This window comes from Balaenoptera acutorostrata, chromosome 1 (genome assembly GCF_949987535.1).
Source record: "Balaenoptera acutorostrata chromosome 1, mBalAcu1.1, whole genome shotgun sequence".
NCBI classification, from domain to species: domain Eukaryota; kingdom Metazoa; phylum Chordata; class Mammalia; order Artiodactyla; family Balaenopteridae; genus Balaenoptera; species Balaenoptera acutorostrata.
In genome coordinates, this window is record NC_080064.1 from 72,179,439 (window position 1) to 72,199,762 (window position 20,324).

Below are 20,324 nucleotides of genomic sequence, written 5' to 3' on the forward strand. Positions count from 1 at the left end.
TCAGATCAGAAGTGGAGAAAACGCTGCTAGCCTTGCCAATGAACTGGCGAAACATACCAAAGGGCCAGTGTTTGCTGGGGACGTGAGTTCTTCAGTGAGGTTGATGGAGCAGTTGGTGGACATTCTTGATGCGCAGCTGCAGGAACTGAAACCTAGTGAAAAGGATTCAGCTGGACGGAGTTATAACAAGGTAGGTAGAAATTTTCTGTTATTTTCAATTAGATGTTTTGTATGGCTGCTCTGGATTCTTCCAGCAGTTGACCGCCTAACTTTTGGCCCCCTTGACGTACGCATAGAAACAGAACTTCTAATTTGGTTCATATCTCAAGAAAGAATTATAGTTGGGAAAGGAGCAACGTGCACACCCATCCCCACCCCCCAAATGACGCTAATTACCTGAGGGAGATTTTAGTTGGTGGTAAACTTCATTTGCCTGGTTGTGGTCAGTACCCTCACTTTGGAAGGCGCACTAGGAGAGATTGTGTTATACAACTCATATACTAATACAGTCAACTCTTGTGATTGTAAGAAAATTGTGATGCGTATAGGAATGTTAGCCACTGAAATACTGTTTTCAGTGGTAGGTTTTGAGAGAAGGACAAGTTTCCTTTGCTAGGAGTATGGTGTGTTAGTGCTACTAATTTTTCCTACCTTGACAAAAAAAATTTTTTTTTTAATATTTTATTTATTTATTTATTTATTTATGGCTGTGTTGGGTCTTCGTTTCTGTGTGAGGGCTTTCTCTAGTTGCGGCAAGTGGGGGCCACTCTTCATCGCAGTGCGCAGGCCTCTCACTATCGTGGCCTCTCCCGTTGCGGAGCACAGGCTCCAGACGCGCAGGCTCAGCAATTGTGGCTCACGGGCTTAGTCGCTCCGCGGCATGTGGGATCTTCCCAGACCAGGGCTCGAACCCGTGTCCCCTGCATTGGCAGGCAGATTCTCAACCACTGCGCCACCAGGGAAGCCCTTGACAAAAATTTGATAGCTATTTTAACCATACTATAAAGTGTTTATATGAAATTCATATGAATCTGAAATCTGTGGCTAAAATGGTTTTATGGTTTTTTTTCTTCCTTTTCATCACATACTTTGTCTCTAGGTTTATCAAGATACTTTGGATTATCATGTTTAGTAAAATACAGCTGAAAACTGAATACACAATCTTGGCAATCAGTATAGAGTCACAAAAATCCAGAGGATTATGGTACATAATAAACGCTGAGCTCAGGACCACTAGCTTAATTTTTGAGGATTTCTTCTTTCCTCAATTTTCAACAGATAAAAATCTAACCTGATTTTCTTTTCTTTTACTAAAAAGCTCCAAAAACGAGAGAAGACATGCAGGGCTTACCTTAAGGTATCTCTCCTATGCTGTCACCCTGCTTTCTCCCTTCTTCAGCTACCTGCTACGCTTTATCATCTTGCTGCATGATCCAATGTATTTCAGTCTTTGATAATTATATAATATGCCCCATATCAGCTGTACAAATGTTGGCTTTTCACAGGTATATTACTCTCAGAATAAGCAAATAATTTATTTTTATAATTTTTGCTGTTTTTCCATTCATCCAAACATACAAGAATTTTAATGAAATATCCTCTGAATTGGAAAGTAATCATAAAGTCTCATTATTTCCTGTTGTCATCTCTGTGGATTAAAAAACAACTTGAGGAAAACAGCTATGATATATTCTTGGCAGTTTATCATATCAAAGACTGTGTAGTCATAATGTATGTGCATGAAAAAGTCACTGCTTTCTTATCTCTTTGGTGTACTCTTAAATAAAATAGGCTTTGTCTTGAAATTTTTTGGAGTCATTTCTAGAATCAGGTTGATATGGGAATGGGTTACTAGAAATAAAACATAAATAATGTGACAGTGCTCTCGATAAATGTTATCTGTTGGTTTTTATCGAGATGATAGAAACAGAAAGCCACTGTTTGGCTCAGAATCCTCGTCCACTGCAGCCAGATTTTCTCACTGGTATATCCAAGTAAAATAGGAAACATGGTGAGGCTAACAGTGGAATTATGCCAAGCCAGTTCTGTGTGGTAGATCCAAATAATAAAGAAGTTCCTTTTGCTGGGGATGGTTACTTTCTAACCCTACTCATCTGGGGACCATATTCCTAGTCAATCAAACCTTGAAGAACTAATCTGTATATGTATGAAAACAAAACAAAAGAACTGTGTAAGTTTTGTAGACTAGAGATTATTCAAAAGATATGACTTCACCAGTTTTAGTTGGCAAGATCTAGAAAAAAAGAATAACATTTCACTAACGAGTAATAGACATTGTTGCATCTGAGAACTTTACAAGAAAAGGCAGTGGGAAAATCTGTTTTTAGGTGGTAGTATTTTGAAAGTCCCTTATTAGCCTGTTTAATGGGGGCAAAGAAATACATGCTGAAGTGTATAGAATTTGTTGTACGGACATTTTCAGCTCACCTTTAAGGTATTAATGTGTGAAATGTAATAATTAGTATGTTGCCCAGGACATATATCTCAGTGAGAATAGAATAGCCTTTTTTCTTTGTCAGGGAGACTACTTCAGGAATATGATTGGGCTAATGATCATTTTGATTCCACTAGAAAAATACAACTGGTAATAACTAAGGAGCATTACAAATTAATATAAACATGCCATCAGCGAGTTATGTGTATAGGTAGTAAATTTCAGCATGACCTTGATTTCTGACCAGTGTCATTTTCAGTATGTCTCAAGTGAGCTTCTGTGTTCAGATAAAACTAATAAAGCTCCTTAAGTTACAAATCAGAAGCTGACTTACACTATGCAAATGAAGCGAGTTACTGCTTTGTGACAGAGGATTCATTTGTAACTTAGATTAGAGGCTTCAGTCTGTATTTCTTGGTGACTAATGAATCTGGCCTCAGCAGACCAATTTCTGTTCCACTCTAGTTAATGGCTGCAGCAGTATCAGTGTGAGCATTCTGACTATTCTATCTCCCATTAGAGAGAGAAAAAAGCCTTTAATGCCACTTGTGAGTATCTTCTACCTGCCAGGAAGGTCGTGGTGGCTCACGTGGCAGACAGAACGAGGATATTAAGATGGACTAAGCTAATTAATCTTAACTCTGACAGTAGCCTCAAACAACTTTTCCCCCTGCTAATTTCAATATAGTACCTCAAACTAGCAATTGTTGTTGTTGTTCTTTGTAGAGTGTGTGTTCTTTTTTCTCAGTGATTATCAGTAGATCAAAACAATTGATATTTGGGCTTAATGACACATTATGGCTAGGTAAATGGGAAAGAGTAAATAAACTCAGTGATTTCAGCTATCCAAGCCATAGTCAGTGTACAGCTACAGTAAGTATCAGTACAAAAGCCTGCCTTCAATTGCTTAACTGACTGGGTTACATTTTTATTTAATGTTGTTTTACATGGTAATAAACTAAACCTACACATATGAATATTTATAATTTGGATATTTATTAAGACTTTACTTTGCCTTTCTGTTTTTATTAAATTATTAGTATAGGTTTTAAATATTTTGACTGTTCTCTTGATCTCCTTAAAAACAGATGATTGTTTATGAATTAAGGTATACTCTCAAGTGTTTTTTAGCTGACCAGGCAATTGGAAGAGTGAAAATGTTCACAGATAATTTATACACTTTGAAATCACCTTGGTTTTTTCCCAATGATAATAAGTAGACAATGTTATAAGGCACAATTTTGGTTATTATTTTAGTTCAGGTTCCAAAAAACAATATGGTTTAATTTTCAAGCGTAGATATTAGGCTACTCTAGAGACACCAGTGTTTTCTATTTAGAACATTTAAGTCTTGAGCTTATATGTAGGAGTGACCATGCATGTAGGGGTAATACCTCAGGTTAAGAGCTGACACTGGTTTTATTTCTTTTCAACAATTGAAATATGATTAGATAAACAGAAACGAGTCATCTCTTTATACTTAGCCTTTATAATCAAAGAGTAGTCTACTGATCTTCAGCTGGTTCTGTTTTGAAAGGGTCAGACATCAAGTTGGCCAGATATATGTTGTCCAGGTGTTCTTCTGTAAGAGTAAATCATCATGACAGATAAATATTACAATCGTCACTAGTCAGTGATTGAAAATCACCTTGGTACTAGAAGCAGTCAAAACTAATGATAGTTTTCTAATGGATGCAGGCAATTGTTGACACAGTGGACAACCTTCTGAGACCTGAAGCTTTGGAATCATGGAAACACATGAATTCTTCTGAACAAGCACATACTGCAACAATGCTACTGGATACATTGGAAGAAGGAGCTTTTGTCCTGGCTGACAATCTGGTAGAACCAACCAGGGTCTCAATGCCCACAGAAAATATTGGTGAGTGAATCTATTGTCAGGTGTAATTTTGATTTAGAAGATAGATGTTTAAGAGAATAATGCTTCCATTGAGTCTTTTGAGTTATTTCCCAGTGCCGAACTTCTATTTTGTCCAATTATTTTTGTCCCTTAATAAGAGATGTTATTGATCACACTCATAAAATTAATGCAAAAGCCAAAATCTATCCTATGTCTTTTAAAAGTTGGTTTTATGTGTTTTTTTCCAAGTGAAAAATCATTAAAGGAAAACAGTGTGTAGAGTACTTAACTGCCAGAATATGGACTGCTTACGTAATGAAAGTGCTTGCTGTGGAGCTGTGGCGAATGCCTTTCCATTTTATACAATACGTTCCTAATGAGGTTAAATTACTTTCTGGAATGCGTTCTCCCAAATATTTTAGGCACGCAGATATTTGAGCCAAACGTTTATATTAAACAGAACTGCTTTCAGGTGAAAATGTGGTCAGTGAACTACATCACCCATAGAGCAGAATATCCATGCTTTATAGATTGTAAAATAGCTGCAGATAGTTTTGAAGCATCATTTAGAATTTAAATGCTGGCAGCGAGAGGTAGGAATTCACTTTTGATGGTATTTGAAAGAAGTACTACTGTAAGTACAGAAATTATATTAATTTAGGCTTGACTGATTTAGAATTGTTATTCAGTGGGGTTGAGCTCGGATGAAGTTTTAGTATCCCTTAGTAAAGTAAAAAAGTTTCCAAAGCATAAATGTAAAAAAACCCCAAAGGGAACACAGACTACTACTCTTCCATTGAAAGAGTGCATTGGAGCAGCAGATATTGAATGAAGTTTTGCTATCTGGAATGCCATATCTTATTGCCTTATTGTGCCTACCTAAGTATGAGACTTTTATTTAAAAATACAGAGAAGCAAGGTGTATAGGAGAAATAGACATCAATCAGATTATGATACCTGGATTTAAATTCTCAAAGCCTTAAGTTTATTTTAAATAACTGAGTTTTTAGAAAAAAAGATATATTAAAATCATGTTTTTATTTACTTTATGAGGTTTTGAAATGACAAATAACTTAATCACTTTAAGTTAAGTGAAATCAAAATAATTTGGCCTGCTTTAATGTGGGAGACCAGTCATAAGGAAAGTGATATTCTACCATAGCTTAGTAGGAATAGAAAATTAATAAAGCTCCTCTTTTATGTCTAAAGCTTTTGTTATTTTGAGGTTAATGTATTTAGTAGTCTAATAAAATTCCTAACATACACATTAAACAATTCTTCTCAAATGTTTCCAGGGACATACCTGTAAGGTAAAGGAGTGTGGACTTGATTGTCTCAGAAGATAAGTCATAAAAAGTATCATTTGAAGTGTTGTGTTGTGACCTCAATTTGTTTTCTAAATCTTCTGAAGGCTATTTTAAAAACAACCAAAAAACATAAAATTTCCCATGTAAGCTCCTACCAAGAGTGCGACGAAATTTTGGTAGGCCAGGTCAACATCCTCTGCTCCCATCGGCTTCACGTATGCAGAACACGCTATTATTATATGTCTGAGATATTTTTATCTCAGTTTGAGAGTGGCCAGGAATATTTTTTCCCTGATACTTGTGTTTTTCAGAGCTCTAAATGTTTATCCTTTACACTGGTTTTTTAAAATTTTTTAATTAAAGAAAGAACATTGTGGGTAGAGATTCTCATAGTGTGTAGTACACATTTTACTGCCTTCTCAAAAATAATGCCCTGAACTTAATGTATGCATGTATTTATTACCCAAGAATTATCGATATGAAGGTCATTTTACATATTCCAATATATTTCCATGTCTTTTATTTCACAATTTTGTGAAAAATAATATCCATAATTTAATATGACATTCAAGATTCAACGTTTTCCTAGGACTTGTTCTCTTTTTAGACATGAGAACTAAAATAGCCCATTATCCCTTTATGTCTTCACTTTATGTTCTTATCTAAATTTAGGGTGTGGATACAGTATCTTTGATTATTAAGACAATTTGATTCTCCTCCTTAGTGGTTTCTCCTTGAATCCTTATTTTCACTTGATTATATGATTTACCTTTATACATGACCTCGTAAAATGGTATAATTATACCTGATTATAGCTTTTTAAAATCAACTTTGAGGTATAATTTTTATACAATAAGAGCAGCTGTTTTAATGGTACTCTTTGATGAGATTTGACAAATGTACACCCGTTTAACCAACAGCATGGTCAGTATTTCAGCCACCTCAAAAGGGTCCTTTATAATCTTTGTCAGTCAGTCTTGTTATACCCCCAGCCCCAGGCAACCACTGATCTGTTTTATGTCACTATAGTTTAGTTTTGCTTTTTTCTAGACCTTCAGTTGAATGGAATCATAGACCATATACTCTTTTTGATCTGGCCTCTTTTACACAGTATAATGTTATTGAGATTCATCTATGTTGGTGCCAACATCAGTAATTCGGTCCTTTTTATTGCTGAATTTCCATTATAAGGACACAACACTATTTGTTTATCTATTTGTACATTTAGGTCGTTCCCACTTTTTGACTGTTATTAGTAAAGCTGCTATTTTCCCAAGTGGTTGTACCATTTTATATTCCTAACAGCAGTTAGAGTTCTAGTTGCTTCACATCCTCACCAGCATTTACAATTATCTTCTCAAATGTCTTTTTAAATTTTAGTCGTTTTAGTGGTTTGTAGTGGAATCTCATTTTGGTTTTATTTTGCATTTGTATGGTTGCAAAGTTATGTTTTGCTGAAAACTGTTCCAACTTTTCATGTGCTTATTGGCCATTCATATATCTTTTTGTGAAGTATCTGATTTTGCCCATTTTGAGTTCTTTGTTTTATTATTGGATTATAAAGATTATTTATATATTCCTGATACAAATCTTTTGTCTCATATATGTATTCTGAATATATAGTCCCTCAGCATGTGACTTTTCATTCTAATTTCTTAATGATATCTTGAGAGAAGCAAAAGTTTTTAATTTTGATTAAAAAAAATCCTCATTACCCAGCTTCAACAACATCTAGCCAATCCTGTTTCACTTATTCCTCTCACCATTGTATTATTAAAGCAAACCCTAATATTATATTATTACTATAAATACTTTAATATGTATCTTAGACTTTAAAAAAAACCAAGCCATTGTCATACTTTAAAAAATTATCAAAAACAGGAAAGATAAAAAGGGGATTTCAATTATTTGATTTTTGTAAATTTGTTAATATCTAATTTGTTTAACCAGGATACAAACAAGTTCATGTTGTACATTTGACTAATGCATTGCTCTTACTGGAAAGGAAGAGTTTTCCTTCTACGCTTCGAGGTTCTTTGGCTGGTCTAATAACCTCAGGTTTAAATCCCACCCCCCCCAATACTTTCTGTTGGCAGCTTATGAAAAGAAGCACATAATGTTTGATTGTCTTTCTTTGTGATCTTAAGATTGATTATGTGGTTTAGTTATTATCAGCCTAATCCAGCATAATAAAATTCCCTATCATTTATTTTCCCAATGGGCTTAGCAGCCAGCTTGATTGTATACCTCAATTTAAGCTTAGTTATATTGCAGTAACAAAAACCCTAAAGTCACGGCAGCTCTCAACAACAAAGTTTATGACTGCTTTACTCCATGTCACCTGAGGCTTAGCTTTACTTTGCTCCCTACCATCTTCAGTCGGCTCCATGTTGCTTTTACCCGGGACTCAGGCTGATGGAACCTAGTACACTGCCGGTCTGCTGGCAGAGGTCCTAGTTTTTCCATTTTACACTGTATTACTTTTCTTCCCCTTTCATCTCACTGCAGCCACTACTCAGTGATGAATTTGACAAACAGAAGGGCAGAGAAATATATTAAAATCCTATCTTCAGCACTGGCTGTGAGTGAGGCTCTGGGTGGCTCTCCTATGAATCAAGTGTGTTCACTTTCAGGAAATCTGTTGAACAAAGCATATATTATGTATAGAGAAAATCATAAACATCTGTGTAGTAATCACCCACTGAGCCACATCTTAGCATTTTACCATATTTGCTTCAGGTTTTGGGGAAAAGAAATAGGTATATATAATCTGGAAATCCCCTGGGTCCCCTCCTTCCTGATCAGATGAAGAAGGGGGTAACCATCATTCTTACTTTGTTAGCATTAGTAAGCTTTTATTTATTTATTTATTTTTGCTCTACAGGTATGTACATTTAACTACTATTTTTCATGTCTTTAATGTTAATGATTTCACACTATAAATGTAATTGTATAATTTTTCCTTGCCATTATATTTTTCATATTTATGCACTTTGATATGTGCATCTCTAGTTCATTCATTTGCTCTAAGAATGCACAATTATTTAACTATGCCTGTGATAGATATTTTAGTGGCTTACACTTTTTTGCTGATATTATGAAAACTGGTGAAAGTTTTTGTATGCCTCTTACTCATACATTTGTGGCTTTCAAGATATATGTGTGTGCGCACACACACACACACACACAACCTAGAAATAGTTTTTGAGTGATAGAGCATGCCCGTGTTTAACTTTACTAAATACTGCCAAATTGCTTTCTAATGTTGTTTTACCAATTTACATTCTCACCAGTAATATCATTGTTCCCCATCACTCTCTTTGTCAACATTTTATTATTGACATAAATTTTGTCATTCTAATAGATTTGAATTGATCACATTATTTGCAGTTCCCTGATTACTTAATGCATTTATTGGGTATTTTAATTTTCTCCCCTGTGAGTTTCTTGTCCACAATTTTTTCCTGTCTATCTCTTTCTCTTGTAGGTAATGCATTCTGGAAACTAATTCTTTGAAGATTATATAGTTTGCAAATGTTTATTCTGTCTGTGCCTTCTCTTTTTTACCTTGTTTATTAATCTTTTGTTTTACGGAATAATGAACTCAAATTATCAATCTTTTCTTTTAGGATTGATACTTTTGGGACCTTGTTTAAAAAATATAGTGTTTTTTGGTCCCCTGCTCAAGAAATTTTTCTCTACTTTGCAGTGATAAAGATTGTATACTTTCTTTAGAAGTGATAAAGCTTTGCCTTTTTACATTTATGTTTTTAATCCAACCTGAAATTTATTTTGTTTATAATATTAATGAGGGAACTAATTTCATTTTTTTCTATATAGATAATCAGTTGTTTCAGCACTTTCAGTGCATAAGCCATTCCTGTCCCCAGTGGTTTGTAAAGATATCTCTGTCATATATCAAGTTTCTGTACATGTTGGGAGTGTCTGTTTTACATTGTTGCTTTTGTTTTTGTTTCAATAATATTAATATCTGGTGAGTTCTCTCAACCCTGCTCCTTGAGGAATCGGATTCCTCTTGGCTGCTTTTTGGCATGTCTCTTCCATGTGCATTTTAAAATCGTCTTGTCAAGTTCCACATGCTCAAAAAAATCTTGTTGGAATTTTTATTAGAATTAGACTGAGTTTGTAGATAGATTTTGAAAGAAGTGTCACAGATTTATCTGTTGAGTTCTCCCAGATTGAACCATGATAGAATTCTCCATCTGTTGTTAGGTTTTCTAAGAAAGTTCTTTATTTTTCCCAATAATGTCTTGTACTTTTTCAATTAGGCTTATTCCTAGGAAACATACACTAATTTTTATTGTGAATAGTATTTTTTAAAAATTACATATTCCAATTGTTTGCTGATTGGTGTACAGTTGATTTTGCTGATTGCAACCTTGCTAAATTCTTTTCCTTCTGATAGTATAGAGTCTCCCTCCCATTACTACGTAGTTAAGTATATTTTCTATAAATAATTAACACATTGCTTTTTCCTCCCAGTCTTTGTACCTTTTATTTTTCTTGAATTACTGCCTTAGCTAGGTCCTTCAGTACAGTGCTAAATAAAACTTGTGATAGGGATGATCCTGACTTAGAAAAAATTGCTTGTAGAGTTTTGCATCATTTTTTTCTGTAGGTTTGGATACATAACCATTACCTGATAACAAAACCTTTATCTAGGCAAGGAATTTTTCTTTTATTCTTATTGTTTCATAAAGATTTTTTATACTGAATGAATGTTGAAATTTGTTGAATTCTTTGTTAATATTTTTCTTATTTAATTTCATAATTTGGTTAAAGACATTAATATATTTTCTAATGCATTAATTTCCATATGCCTTTTTGAGTTAAACTCAATTTGTTCAGGATATTATATTTAAAGTGTATATATAATTTATTAACTATTTTTACATACTTTAAATAAGTGAGGGTATCCTATAATTTCTCTCCTTTTACTGTTTTATGCATTGAGAGTATATATTAGTCTTGTGAAATGAGTTGAAAAACATTCTCTTACATTCACTGGAGCAGTTTGTTAAAGGTTCAGTATATATTTAACCATGAGTTCATTTTCTTAAATGGTCATAAAGTATTGGGGTTTCTATTTATTTAAGTCAGTTTTATGTTTCTAGAAAATTTTCCCTTTTGTCTGTCTGTTTATTTATTTATAGTATAAAGTTGATTGTTGCATCTCTACTAAGATCTCTATTAATGATCCTGTTTTTAAAAATTCAAATTATTAATTTTTTACTATGGACATGATTTTAAACTTTAATAAGTAAATATTTATTGAATGAAATTGAAGTTTGATAAGTAAATATTTGTTGAATGAAATTAAGTCTTTGTACATGTATATCTATATTTGGAACATTTACTGAAAACTTAAAGGATTTCCTTTTTTTACCCTATCTTCTGTCTTGTTTTAAGAATAATTAATAATTGAGAACCCCTTTTAGTGTGAAGAAGAGAGAGGTATATATTAGATTTATATTTTTGTCACTCATTCCCTTCACCCACTACCCACGGACATGGAATCTGTTATGAGGACAGGTGATCATCCACATACCCACCTGCTTAATCTTTCTAAGCAAAGTATCTCTACCAGCTTCTGCAGCTGATAAAATTCTAGGAGTTATATAACTCTCATTATAAACTTATATTTCAGGTGCTTGACATGTGGTCTCATAGCTTATAAAAATTTCCAATGTTATGATTTCATATTTACAGCTGAATCTATATGTATTTTGCAAAACAAAGTTGAGAAAGATTTTTTTAAAAATAGCATCCAAGAGTTACTCTGTAATGGTATGAGTCCATTTTGCTAAAAAGAGAGTGGGTGAATTCATCATACTCTGTGTGTGTGTGTGTGTGTGTGTGCGTGCACGCGCACATGGCACATACAACACTTACACACATGTTTGTCTAAGTATATAAATAGCTATTCAAGGGTATATGCCATCAGAGAGGGTGAAATTCAGAGAAAAATGTATGGACTGTATTTATTGAATTATGTGTTACTTTTTAAAATTCAAATACTGAAATGAAAAATTTTCATCCAGTTCCTCTCATTTCATCAATAAATGGCACATTCTAATTACTAATATGAAATAGTTTACTTTAGTGGAAACTGATACTTTTTCATTCTTTTAAATAATATGCTGATATAAAGTATTGCAGTCTTTATTGGAGTTACAGTAGACAGCATTTATGTTGAAGATGTTACTATTATATTTTTTAAACAAAGTTAAACAACATTGGTTTTGTGGATCACATACATGTTCTTAATGTTTATGTATTGTCTTGTTTTTCTTACATGTTTTCCAGTGTTGCTACTTCATTTGAATTTTTGAACTTTGGATTATACTGCAGTGGTTGGCAAACATTTTCTATAAAAGTCCAAGTAGTACACATTTTAAGCTTTGCAGGCCATGTGGTCTAAGCTGCAAATACTTAACAGCCATAGACAATATGTTAATGGGTAATCATGGCTGTGTCCCAGTAAAACTTAATTTACCCAGACAAGTGGCAGGCCAGATTTGGCCCACAGGTCCTATTTTGCCCAACTTGAATATGTAAAAATTGATCATTACTAGTGAGAATTAATGGGAAGTTTGAACATAATGCCAGACATTTTCTCTTAAATAATGCTGTGCTGGGCTTCCTACTTTTAGAAACTAGAGAAAACCTATTACTGCAAAATTGACCTATGTAATCTTATGTATTAAAATATGTTATATACATAGAACTAGATGTCTACATGCAATAAAGGCATTCACATTTATACTTCGTATTTTGTTTTACCATTACCAAGTGATGGTCATTGAAAATTACTTAACATAGAGTCAAAAATCATTTTGAAATATTTTTGTTTAACTTAATGATTTAAATGAAACTTTGATAGTCGTGTACTATAAATCAGACACTTCATATTCATAGGCTAAAAGACTGGAATTAGTTGACAAAAGATATAAAACTATGAAGAAAATGTTAAAATGCTTACACCAAAATTTTTAGAGTAGTAAAGTTGAAGACCTCTTAGAATAAGTTGTTTTTTCATTATTTTGTTGTACTTGAACACTAAAGTTTTTTACGTAGAAAAAAAGGGAAACAGTGGTTTCTTTGCAATTATCATTTGCCTCTTTGTAGTTGAATTTAGAGAATACCCCATTTCCCCCCTCCTTTATCTTTTGCTTCATCCAGTTCTGGAAGTTGCAGTGCTCAGTACAGAAGGACAGGTCCAAGACTTCAAATTTCCTCTGGGCATCAAAGGGGCAGGCAGCTCAATCCAACTCTCTGCGAATACCGTCAAACAGAACAGCAGGAATGGTAAGATGGAACAAAGTCTTTTAAAAATTGATAGGGTTTTTGTGCAGTTAAACCTATTAATTCTAAAATGCTGAGCGTTTGACTCCTAGTATAACAAATACAGCTTAGCATTTAAAAGCAGATTTAAAGTAATGCCTTCTCTTTCCCAGTAAACTTAATCTGAATAAAGATTCCATAGGATTTGTTTCATTTTATTCTTATTTTATTGTATCTTATCTTATTCATAAGCATATTTTCTGTAAAGACATATGACTTTTTACCTTCCTAGGTCTTGCAAAGTTGGTGTTCATCATTTACCGGAGTCTGGGACAGTTCCTTAGTACAGAAAATGCAACCATAAAACTGGGTGCTGACTTTATTGGTCGAAATAGCACCATTGCAGTGAATTCCCATGTCATTTCAGTTTCAATCAATAAAGAATCCAGCCGAGTATACTTGACAGATCCTGTGCTTTTTACCCTACCACACATTGATGTAAGTTATGTATGCTAATGAAGTAGTGGAAGGTTATAAAACCAGTGAGGAAGGAAAGCAAAACTAACATGCTAGAGATAGAGAGAGGGGGAATGGGGAAAAGGCAGAGAGGAAAGAAAAGACCTTCCCATTTGAATTTCAAATGTTGGACTAGGTCAGAGACACAAGTTTATTTAAGTCTGTGAACATAAAATTAAATGAGCCTGGTTCAGTGGTTATTAGAATTTAAGTGTATTCTTAACGAAAGCTAATTCAGTAATCAACAGGAAAATGTAAATGACTATAATTTGTTTTAGAATGAAAATTAACTGTTACCTTAGCAGCATGATAGCGCTGCCTTTTTAGTATGGCAGGTCTTTTTGGTTTGTTTGTTTGTTTTACAGATCATATAAACACAATTGTTATCAAGCCCTGTGTTTTTAAAAATATAGAATTGAAGAGATGCAATTCCTCTGCTGTGCCTTAGAATGCAAGTTGGTAGCTAAAAACACTGTGTTGGAAGATTGTCTGCAGAATTTGGCTGTTGTTATAGTAGAGAGAATAAGTGCCCATAGATAGCCACGTGAATCTCCAGAATTCATTTGTGAATACATTTGTGTGGCTGTTCTCTTCTTATATCTTCTGCAGTTGCTTCACTCTCTTAAGAGCTTGACATACTAACTACAGGATTCAAATTGTCCCTATTGGGTCATTTAGAGCAAAAATGGGCCCCAAACAAAATAGATTTTAAAACACTTGGTCCTTACAGAATTTTCCCAGAACAAATTCATGGCTTTAATCTTGTCAGAAAAGAAAAAAAAAATGATTCTGATGTACCATCAGTATGTAAAATCATAAGATGGAAGTTGTAATTGTGTAAAATGGGTCTTTGGTAATTTAGAGTACACTTTAGAGTGTTTTGGACTATAAAGCCCCTTTTAAGTTAGATATCTGCCTTGTATACATAGTCTGCAGTTCTGCTGATGAAAAACTTTATAGTCCGAAACATGAAAAGTTTAATCTAAATTACCTTTTACACATATTAAACAATTGCTATTGCCATCTTAGAGTGTAAAATCCTAATTTTATCTTGTCATTTTATTTCCCAGCCTGACAATTATTTCAATGCAAACTGCTCCTTCTGGAACTACTCAGAGAGAACTATGATGGGATATTGGTCTACCCAGGGCTGCAAGCTGGTTGACACTAATAAAACTCGTACAACGTGTGCGTGCAGCCACCTAACCAATTTTGCAATTCTCATGGCCCACAGGGAAATTGCAGTAAGTATTTGCACTTCTAATTAGTAGCAGAGAAAAACCTCAGAGATTCAAAACAGCTTGTGTAATAGTCCCTTCTTTGGGTGTTTATCGTAACTAAAAAGCAAACAAAGTAATGTGGATTTCTAATTGCGTCTACATTGTCCATATATTTTAGGAAGTCTTGGCACTATATTTATTGCTACATCTCAAAATCATGTGCTTTATAGACTCGTTCTAAGTTTTTCCCCTTTGGGCAGGTGTCAGGAAGAGGCGGTCAGGGATTTAAAAAATGAACAGCAATAGGTTATACGAAAGAGACAGAGGGCTTTAAAGTTTAACACGCCCTCACCATCTTGAATGTTTGAATATCATTTCAAACTTTTGTTTTAAATTTCCTAACGACTTTGCACACTGTACAAGACTGCAGATTTCGAAAGATCAGAATGGCTTCCGGAATATTTCTTAGTATTCATTTCTTCTTGTGATTAAGAGAACATAAGCCAGGAGATAAAAATATTTAAGAACTATAACATGAAAGCTCTCAGATCTATTATGTGCTTAACTTTTAGTATATATATATATATATAAAATATAAAAACTGAAGGATAAAATTAAAACTTAAAATTTGACTACTTGTTAGCCTGGCAAGTCATTAAAATGCCAATTATTTTGAAATAACTAAGTAGTCTTTAATCTATTGTAAAATGTTTTCTATATGTTTATGTAAGTAATATTTTGGTCATTGTTTTCTAGGTAAAATCTTTCATAGATCATTCTTTGAATATAAAAATCAATAAGATAATATTGAACTCTGTTATATGATCATAAATTTTTTTTAGTATTGAGCCCCGTTTGAACACACATGAATATTCAGAGTTTAGTATTAAAAGTTGAACTATCACATGTGAAACCTATCTTACCTTTAGTTAATGTAATGCAGGAATACTAAAGTTCCTCATTTTTTTTTATTTTCAGTACAAAGATGGAGTTCACGAATTACTTCTTACAGTCATCACCTGGGTGGGAATTGTCATTTCCCTTGTTTGTCTGGCTATCTGCATCTTCACCTTCTGCTTTTTCCGTGGTCTACAGAGTGACCGTAATACTATTCACAAGAACCTTTGTATCAACCTTTTCATTGCTGAATTTATTTTCCTAATAGGCATTGATAAGACAAAATACATGGTAAGTACTCCTTCCGTTTGTTGACCTTGGATCTCTGAGAATTATTATTATAACAGGTGTATCCACATATGCTGCTGTTAATATTTGACCTTGTAACTTACAATAATTGACATGGCACTACTGAAAGATAATTTGTAATAAAACACAACCCAATCATTAAGTAATATTATTATGAGTTAATTCATTTCTTGTATTAAGGTACAGTTGCATTTTTCTGGGTTGTTATTAAAACATGTAATTTGAATAGAAGAATGCTGGGTATACTAAAATGAAAAGATCCGATTTTTAAATTTTTCATTTTGTTTACATAGTCATTCTAACCAGTGATCATTTCCTCATATTCTGAGCAATTTATTCACCATCATGAGGTCTCAGTGTCACAAAGAGAACTTAATAATTAGTTAATGTTTTACTCTGTATTCATCTGCACTGGGATGAATTTGAGACTGTTCCACATATAACAAGAAAATGATGTTAAGTAATTAGAGCTGGGATATTTATCATTAAAGCAAATTTTTAAAAATTCTGTAATAGAAAAAAATAGAAATAATATATTTGGAAACAACTGTTCTAAAGACTTGGAAAGCAACTTATCTACAAGTAGAATATTCAGATTTAAAAATGAATAGTTCTGGAAGAGAAATTAATATGTTTTCTTATTTGCACTTACTTTTGCTGTAAATAATAATGTCTTACAATGATGATATTTCTAGCACACCTAGCATTACACTCCATAAGCATTAAGCCAAATTTGGCAGTATTTTCATTTATGGAAAAAAAATTTTTTAAGAAGCAGTAAGTTTCTCTAAATACTGGTGTATCTTAAAGACAGTAGTGGGCTTCCCTGGTGGCGCAGTGGTTGAGAATCTGCCTGCTAATGCAGGGGACACGGGTTCGAGCCCTGGTCTGGGAAGATCCCACATGCCACGGAGCATCTGGGCCCGTGAGCCACAACTACTGAGCCTGCGCGTCTGGAGCCTGTGCCCCGCAACGGGAGGGGCCGCGATAGTGAGAGGCCCGCGCACCGCGATGAAGAGCGGTCCATGCACCGCGATGAAGAGTGGCCCCCGCTTGCCGTAACTAGAGAAAGCCCTCGCAAGAACTGAAGACCCAACACAGCCAAAAATAAATAAATAAATAAATAAAGTAGCTATAAAAATTTAAAAAAAAAAAAAAAAAAAAAAAAGACAGTAGTGAGTACTATCGGTGAATATTGTTTAGTTTTAGAGTGAGCTGTTTATATTCCCGTGTTCTCTTGTGTTTTTTGCTTCTTTCCTTTATAGATTGCATGCCCAATATTTGCAGGACTTCTACACTTTTTCTTTCTGGCTGCTTTTGCTTGGATGTGCCTAGAAGGTGTGCAGCTCTATCTGATGTTAGTTGAAGTTTTTGAAAGTGAATATTCAAGGAAGAAATATTACTATGTTGCCGGTTACTTGTTTCCCGCCACAGTGGTTGGCGTTTCAGCTGCTATTGACTATAAGAGCTATGGAACAGAAAAAGCGTAAGTAATTGCAAGTGACCTGAGTGTTTTTCAAGTGAATAACTTTTTAAAGCCTGTTAGCTGTCAGTGAGGGTCCCTGACAGACTAAAATAGCATCTGAAAGCCTTATTGGTAAGAAAATGGGCATGCCATGCACAAGTTACAATCAAGTCTTTTGTAATTTTCTAGGTTGAGAGGATTTGTACTCTGGCAACGCAGATTATAAATTATGGACTTTCTTTTTAACACAAAAGATTGACCTCTAACAAATTGAAAAAGTAAATAACTTTTTGGCCTTAGAAAGATATTAGGTAAAAATTCTTCTGAACTTACAGCATCTGACAGATTTAACTATTCAGTTTTTAAGCTAATGTTTCATTAGCTCTCTTTGTGCAGCGGACCCTCTAGGTAACTCTCGTTCTGAGTTGTGACAGTACCACATTCCAGCCTATATGTTTTACTTTGATAATATTTTATCAGGCAGTTTGAAAGGATTAAAATAAGTCACTGTCATTCATTTATAAAAAAATATATTTATGGAAAGTGACAGAAGGTAGACCATGTTTCTAAGGATTTTATTTGCTAGAGGCATGAATTTGCTTTCCAATTCTGTTTATTTTTTCCTTTGATAAAATTAGTTATATAAAGATTCTTTGGACTAAAGAAAGCTTTTTGACTACACAGATGATGAAAGACAAATAAAAGAAATTCATTGGGGATTTGATGTTATATGAAAAATGAACCACTAAGTAAAATCTGTCTCAATAAGTTTATGCATCATTTACTCTAATACAGTATGAATTCTATGCTTTGATTTTTTTTTCTAGTATTTATCCATTCCCAATTGAGGTGTTATATTTGTGCTATACTGTTTTGCAACAAACATTACATCTGAACACTTATTTTTTTATCTCTTATGTTCCATAGGGTTAAACATTTTAGCTCAGATATAGATCCAAAGGCAAATTTTGAAGATAAGAACTTTAAAAAAATGAGACAATTTGGAATACCAAGTTTCACTTTTTTCTTAGTAAAGTCAGAGATCTTAACCATCAGGATTGGGGTGGGGGGGGTTATTGCTTTCCCCATATAAGCATAATTATGTATGTCTTTATCAAATTTAAAACCTAAAATGAAGAACAGTAGAATTATTCAAATTGTTCTTGCCCATGATAAATTAATTTTCAAAGGTAAGTGTAAAGATACTTTTGCTTGTTAGATTTTTAAAATTTTGCTTTACTTGTGATGTTGAGCATCCATTGAAGCTACTTAATATTCTTTTCTTTTCATAATAGTTGCTGGCTTCATGTTGATAACTATTTCATATGGAGTTTCATTGGACCTGTTACCTTCATTATTCTGGTAAGCAGACTCTATTTTTCCTTCATTTTTAGCTTGCTGCTTTAGCAGTACAATTGAAATGGGGATAATTTGTTTTACTGTTAATTTATCTGTGCATTCAAAGATTTATAAGCATGTCTAGCTTACAGAATAAAATTATGTAGTATATTTTACATTTGATATCATTATTGAGAGTTTATACACTTGCTAATTAGTACTATTTTTAAAAACACTCTTTCCTTTAAGAAATACTTTTCCCTCATTTGTAATTTAATTTGCAAAAATTTCAGGTCTTAATCTTTATGTTAAGATTGTATGATTTTAAAATAGTTTGATAATTAGAAAGGAATAACTGATATGTATAGTATATTTTGGTTTTGAGTAGTGGAATTTTTTGGTAAGAGGTTTAGTTCAGGAAGTTATATCTTTAAAATCTATAGTATTAGCTCTGCACCAAGCCTGTGTAGCATTTATGAATTGAATGTTTTATGGAAGTGAAAGAACATTAGCTTAATATTTATCTTCATTTCCATATAGTAAGTTAGTACTTTTAAATAAATGTCCACACCCTAAATTCTTTTTAGGGCACAAAAAAGGTTTTTTTAAGCTTAGCGTAATAAATAAATATTAAATAAATTTTAAACTCATTAGAAATAAAATTACTTTTCTAAGACTTAAAATACCAAATAAAAATATTGGTTTCTAAGAAATTTTATTTTAAAATAAACCTGATACAACTTAAGTATAATGACATTAAGGTATTTTTTAACTTAAATTATCACTAGTCAAATATAGTTGAAATTTTTTAAAAAAGCTAAAATATTTGGATTTAAAACTTTTCACTCAGTTTTAGCATCATGCTGTTAAAAATAAGTGTTATTGACCATTAGAAGATTGAAAATGAAACAATCAAGTTTATATATTGCCTATAACTGTTTATTCCTATTAAGGTTGTTTTTTCTTTAAAAAGGTGACACAAGTAAGCTTATTAAGATATTTCTACGGTTAATAGTATTACAATTATAGTTACTAGTATTTCAATAAAATTAAAAAATTTTAGTAGTTCAAGGAAACTTAAAACTACTTCAAGTATATATACTTTTGTCACTAAAATGAATTCTTTTATACAATTACTTATGAAAGCAAAATGAAAATTTGAGATGAATGCCTGTATGACTCGAACCAGTAAAACACTCTCAAGTGTTCCTAGGAAAGCTGATTTCTCATCAGAATTATTCAATCCAGATGATTGTCCCAGTTTTTGTTCTTGGTTTACTTATGCTGACACAGCCTAAGCCTATCTTGAATTAAATGACAAACAGCTGACATGAAAGGGGTATGATCCTTAAAGACTCAAGCTTTTTTTTTTTTTTTCCCTGACCCTTTGGCCGAACATACTGATACTTTGAAAATTGTAAAAATCATTTTAGGGATATTTGATCTATACTTCTGTCCTACTGCAGTTTTGTTTATTTTCTATCTCTGAAGATAAATACTAACCTTAGAGTATTAAAAAACATTTCACTGGGCGAAAGGAGTTAATGTTCATATATACTCAGCTTCCAGTAAGAAAAGAGGTAAAGGATGTTTTATTATATTGCCCTTTTATAGCGAGAGCCTACCATTATTTTTTAGTCTTGTCATTATT

At 33.1% G+C, this 20,324-nt stretch overlaps 1 protein-coding gene across 11 annotated transcripts in view; it reads left to right on the forward strand.

The window, feature by feature from the left end:
- ADGRL2 (adhesion G protein-coupled receptor L2) overlaps nt 1-20,324 on the forward strand; it is a 180,344-nt gene that overhangs the window by 141,120 nt on the left and 18,900 nt on the right. For 8 of the 11 annotated variants that reach the window (XM_057545761.1, XM_007174697.3, XM_057545743.1 and 5 more), the window contains exons 8-15: nt 5-190; nt 4,154-4,337; nt 12,827-12,952; nt 13,221-13,426; nt 14,515-14,688; nt 15,643-15,852; nt 17,136-17,356; nt 18,631-18,697. In XM_057545761.1, the coding sequence (XP_057401744.1) occupies nt 5-190; nt 4,154-4,337; nt 12,827-12,952; nt 13,221-13,426; nt 14,515-14,688; nt 15,643-15,852; nt 17,136-17,356; nt 18,631-18,697 (1,374 nt within the window). Of the gene's footprint in view, nt 1-4; nt 191-1,318; nt 1,358-4,153; nt 4,338-12,826; nt 12,953-13,220; nt 13,427-14,514; nt 14,689-15,642; nt 15,853-17,135; nt 17,357-18,630; nt 18,698-20,324 lie in introns of all 11 variants that reach the window. The other 3 variants (XM_057545793.1, XM_057545764.1, XM_057545770.1) reach the window with 3 other exon arrangements.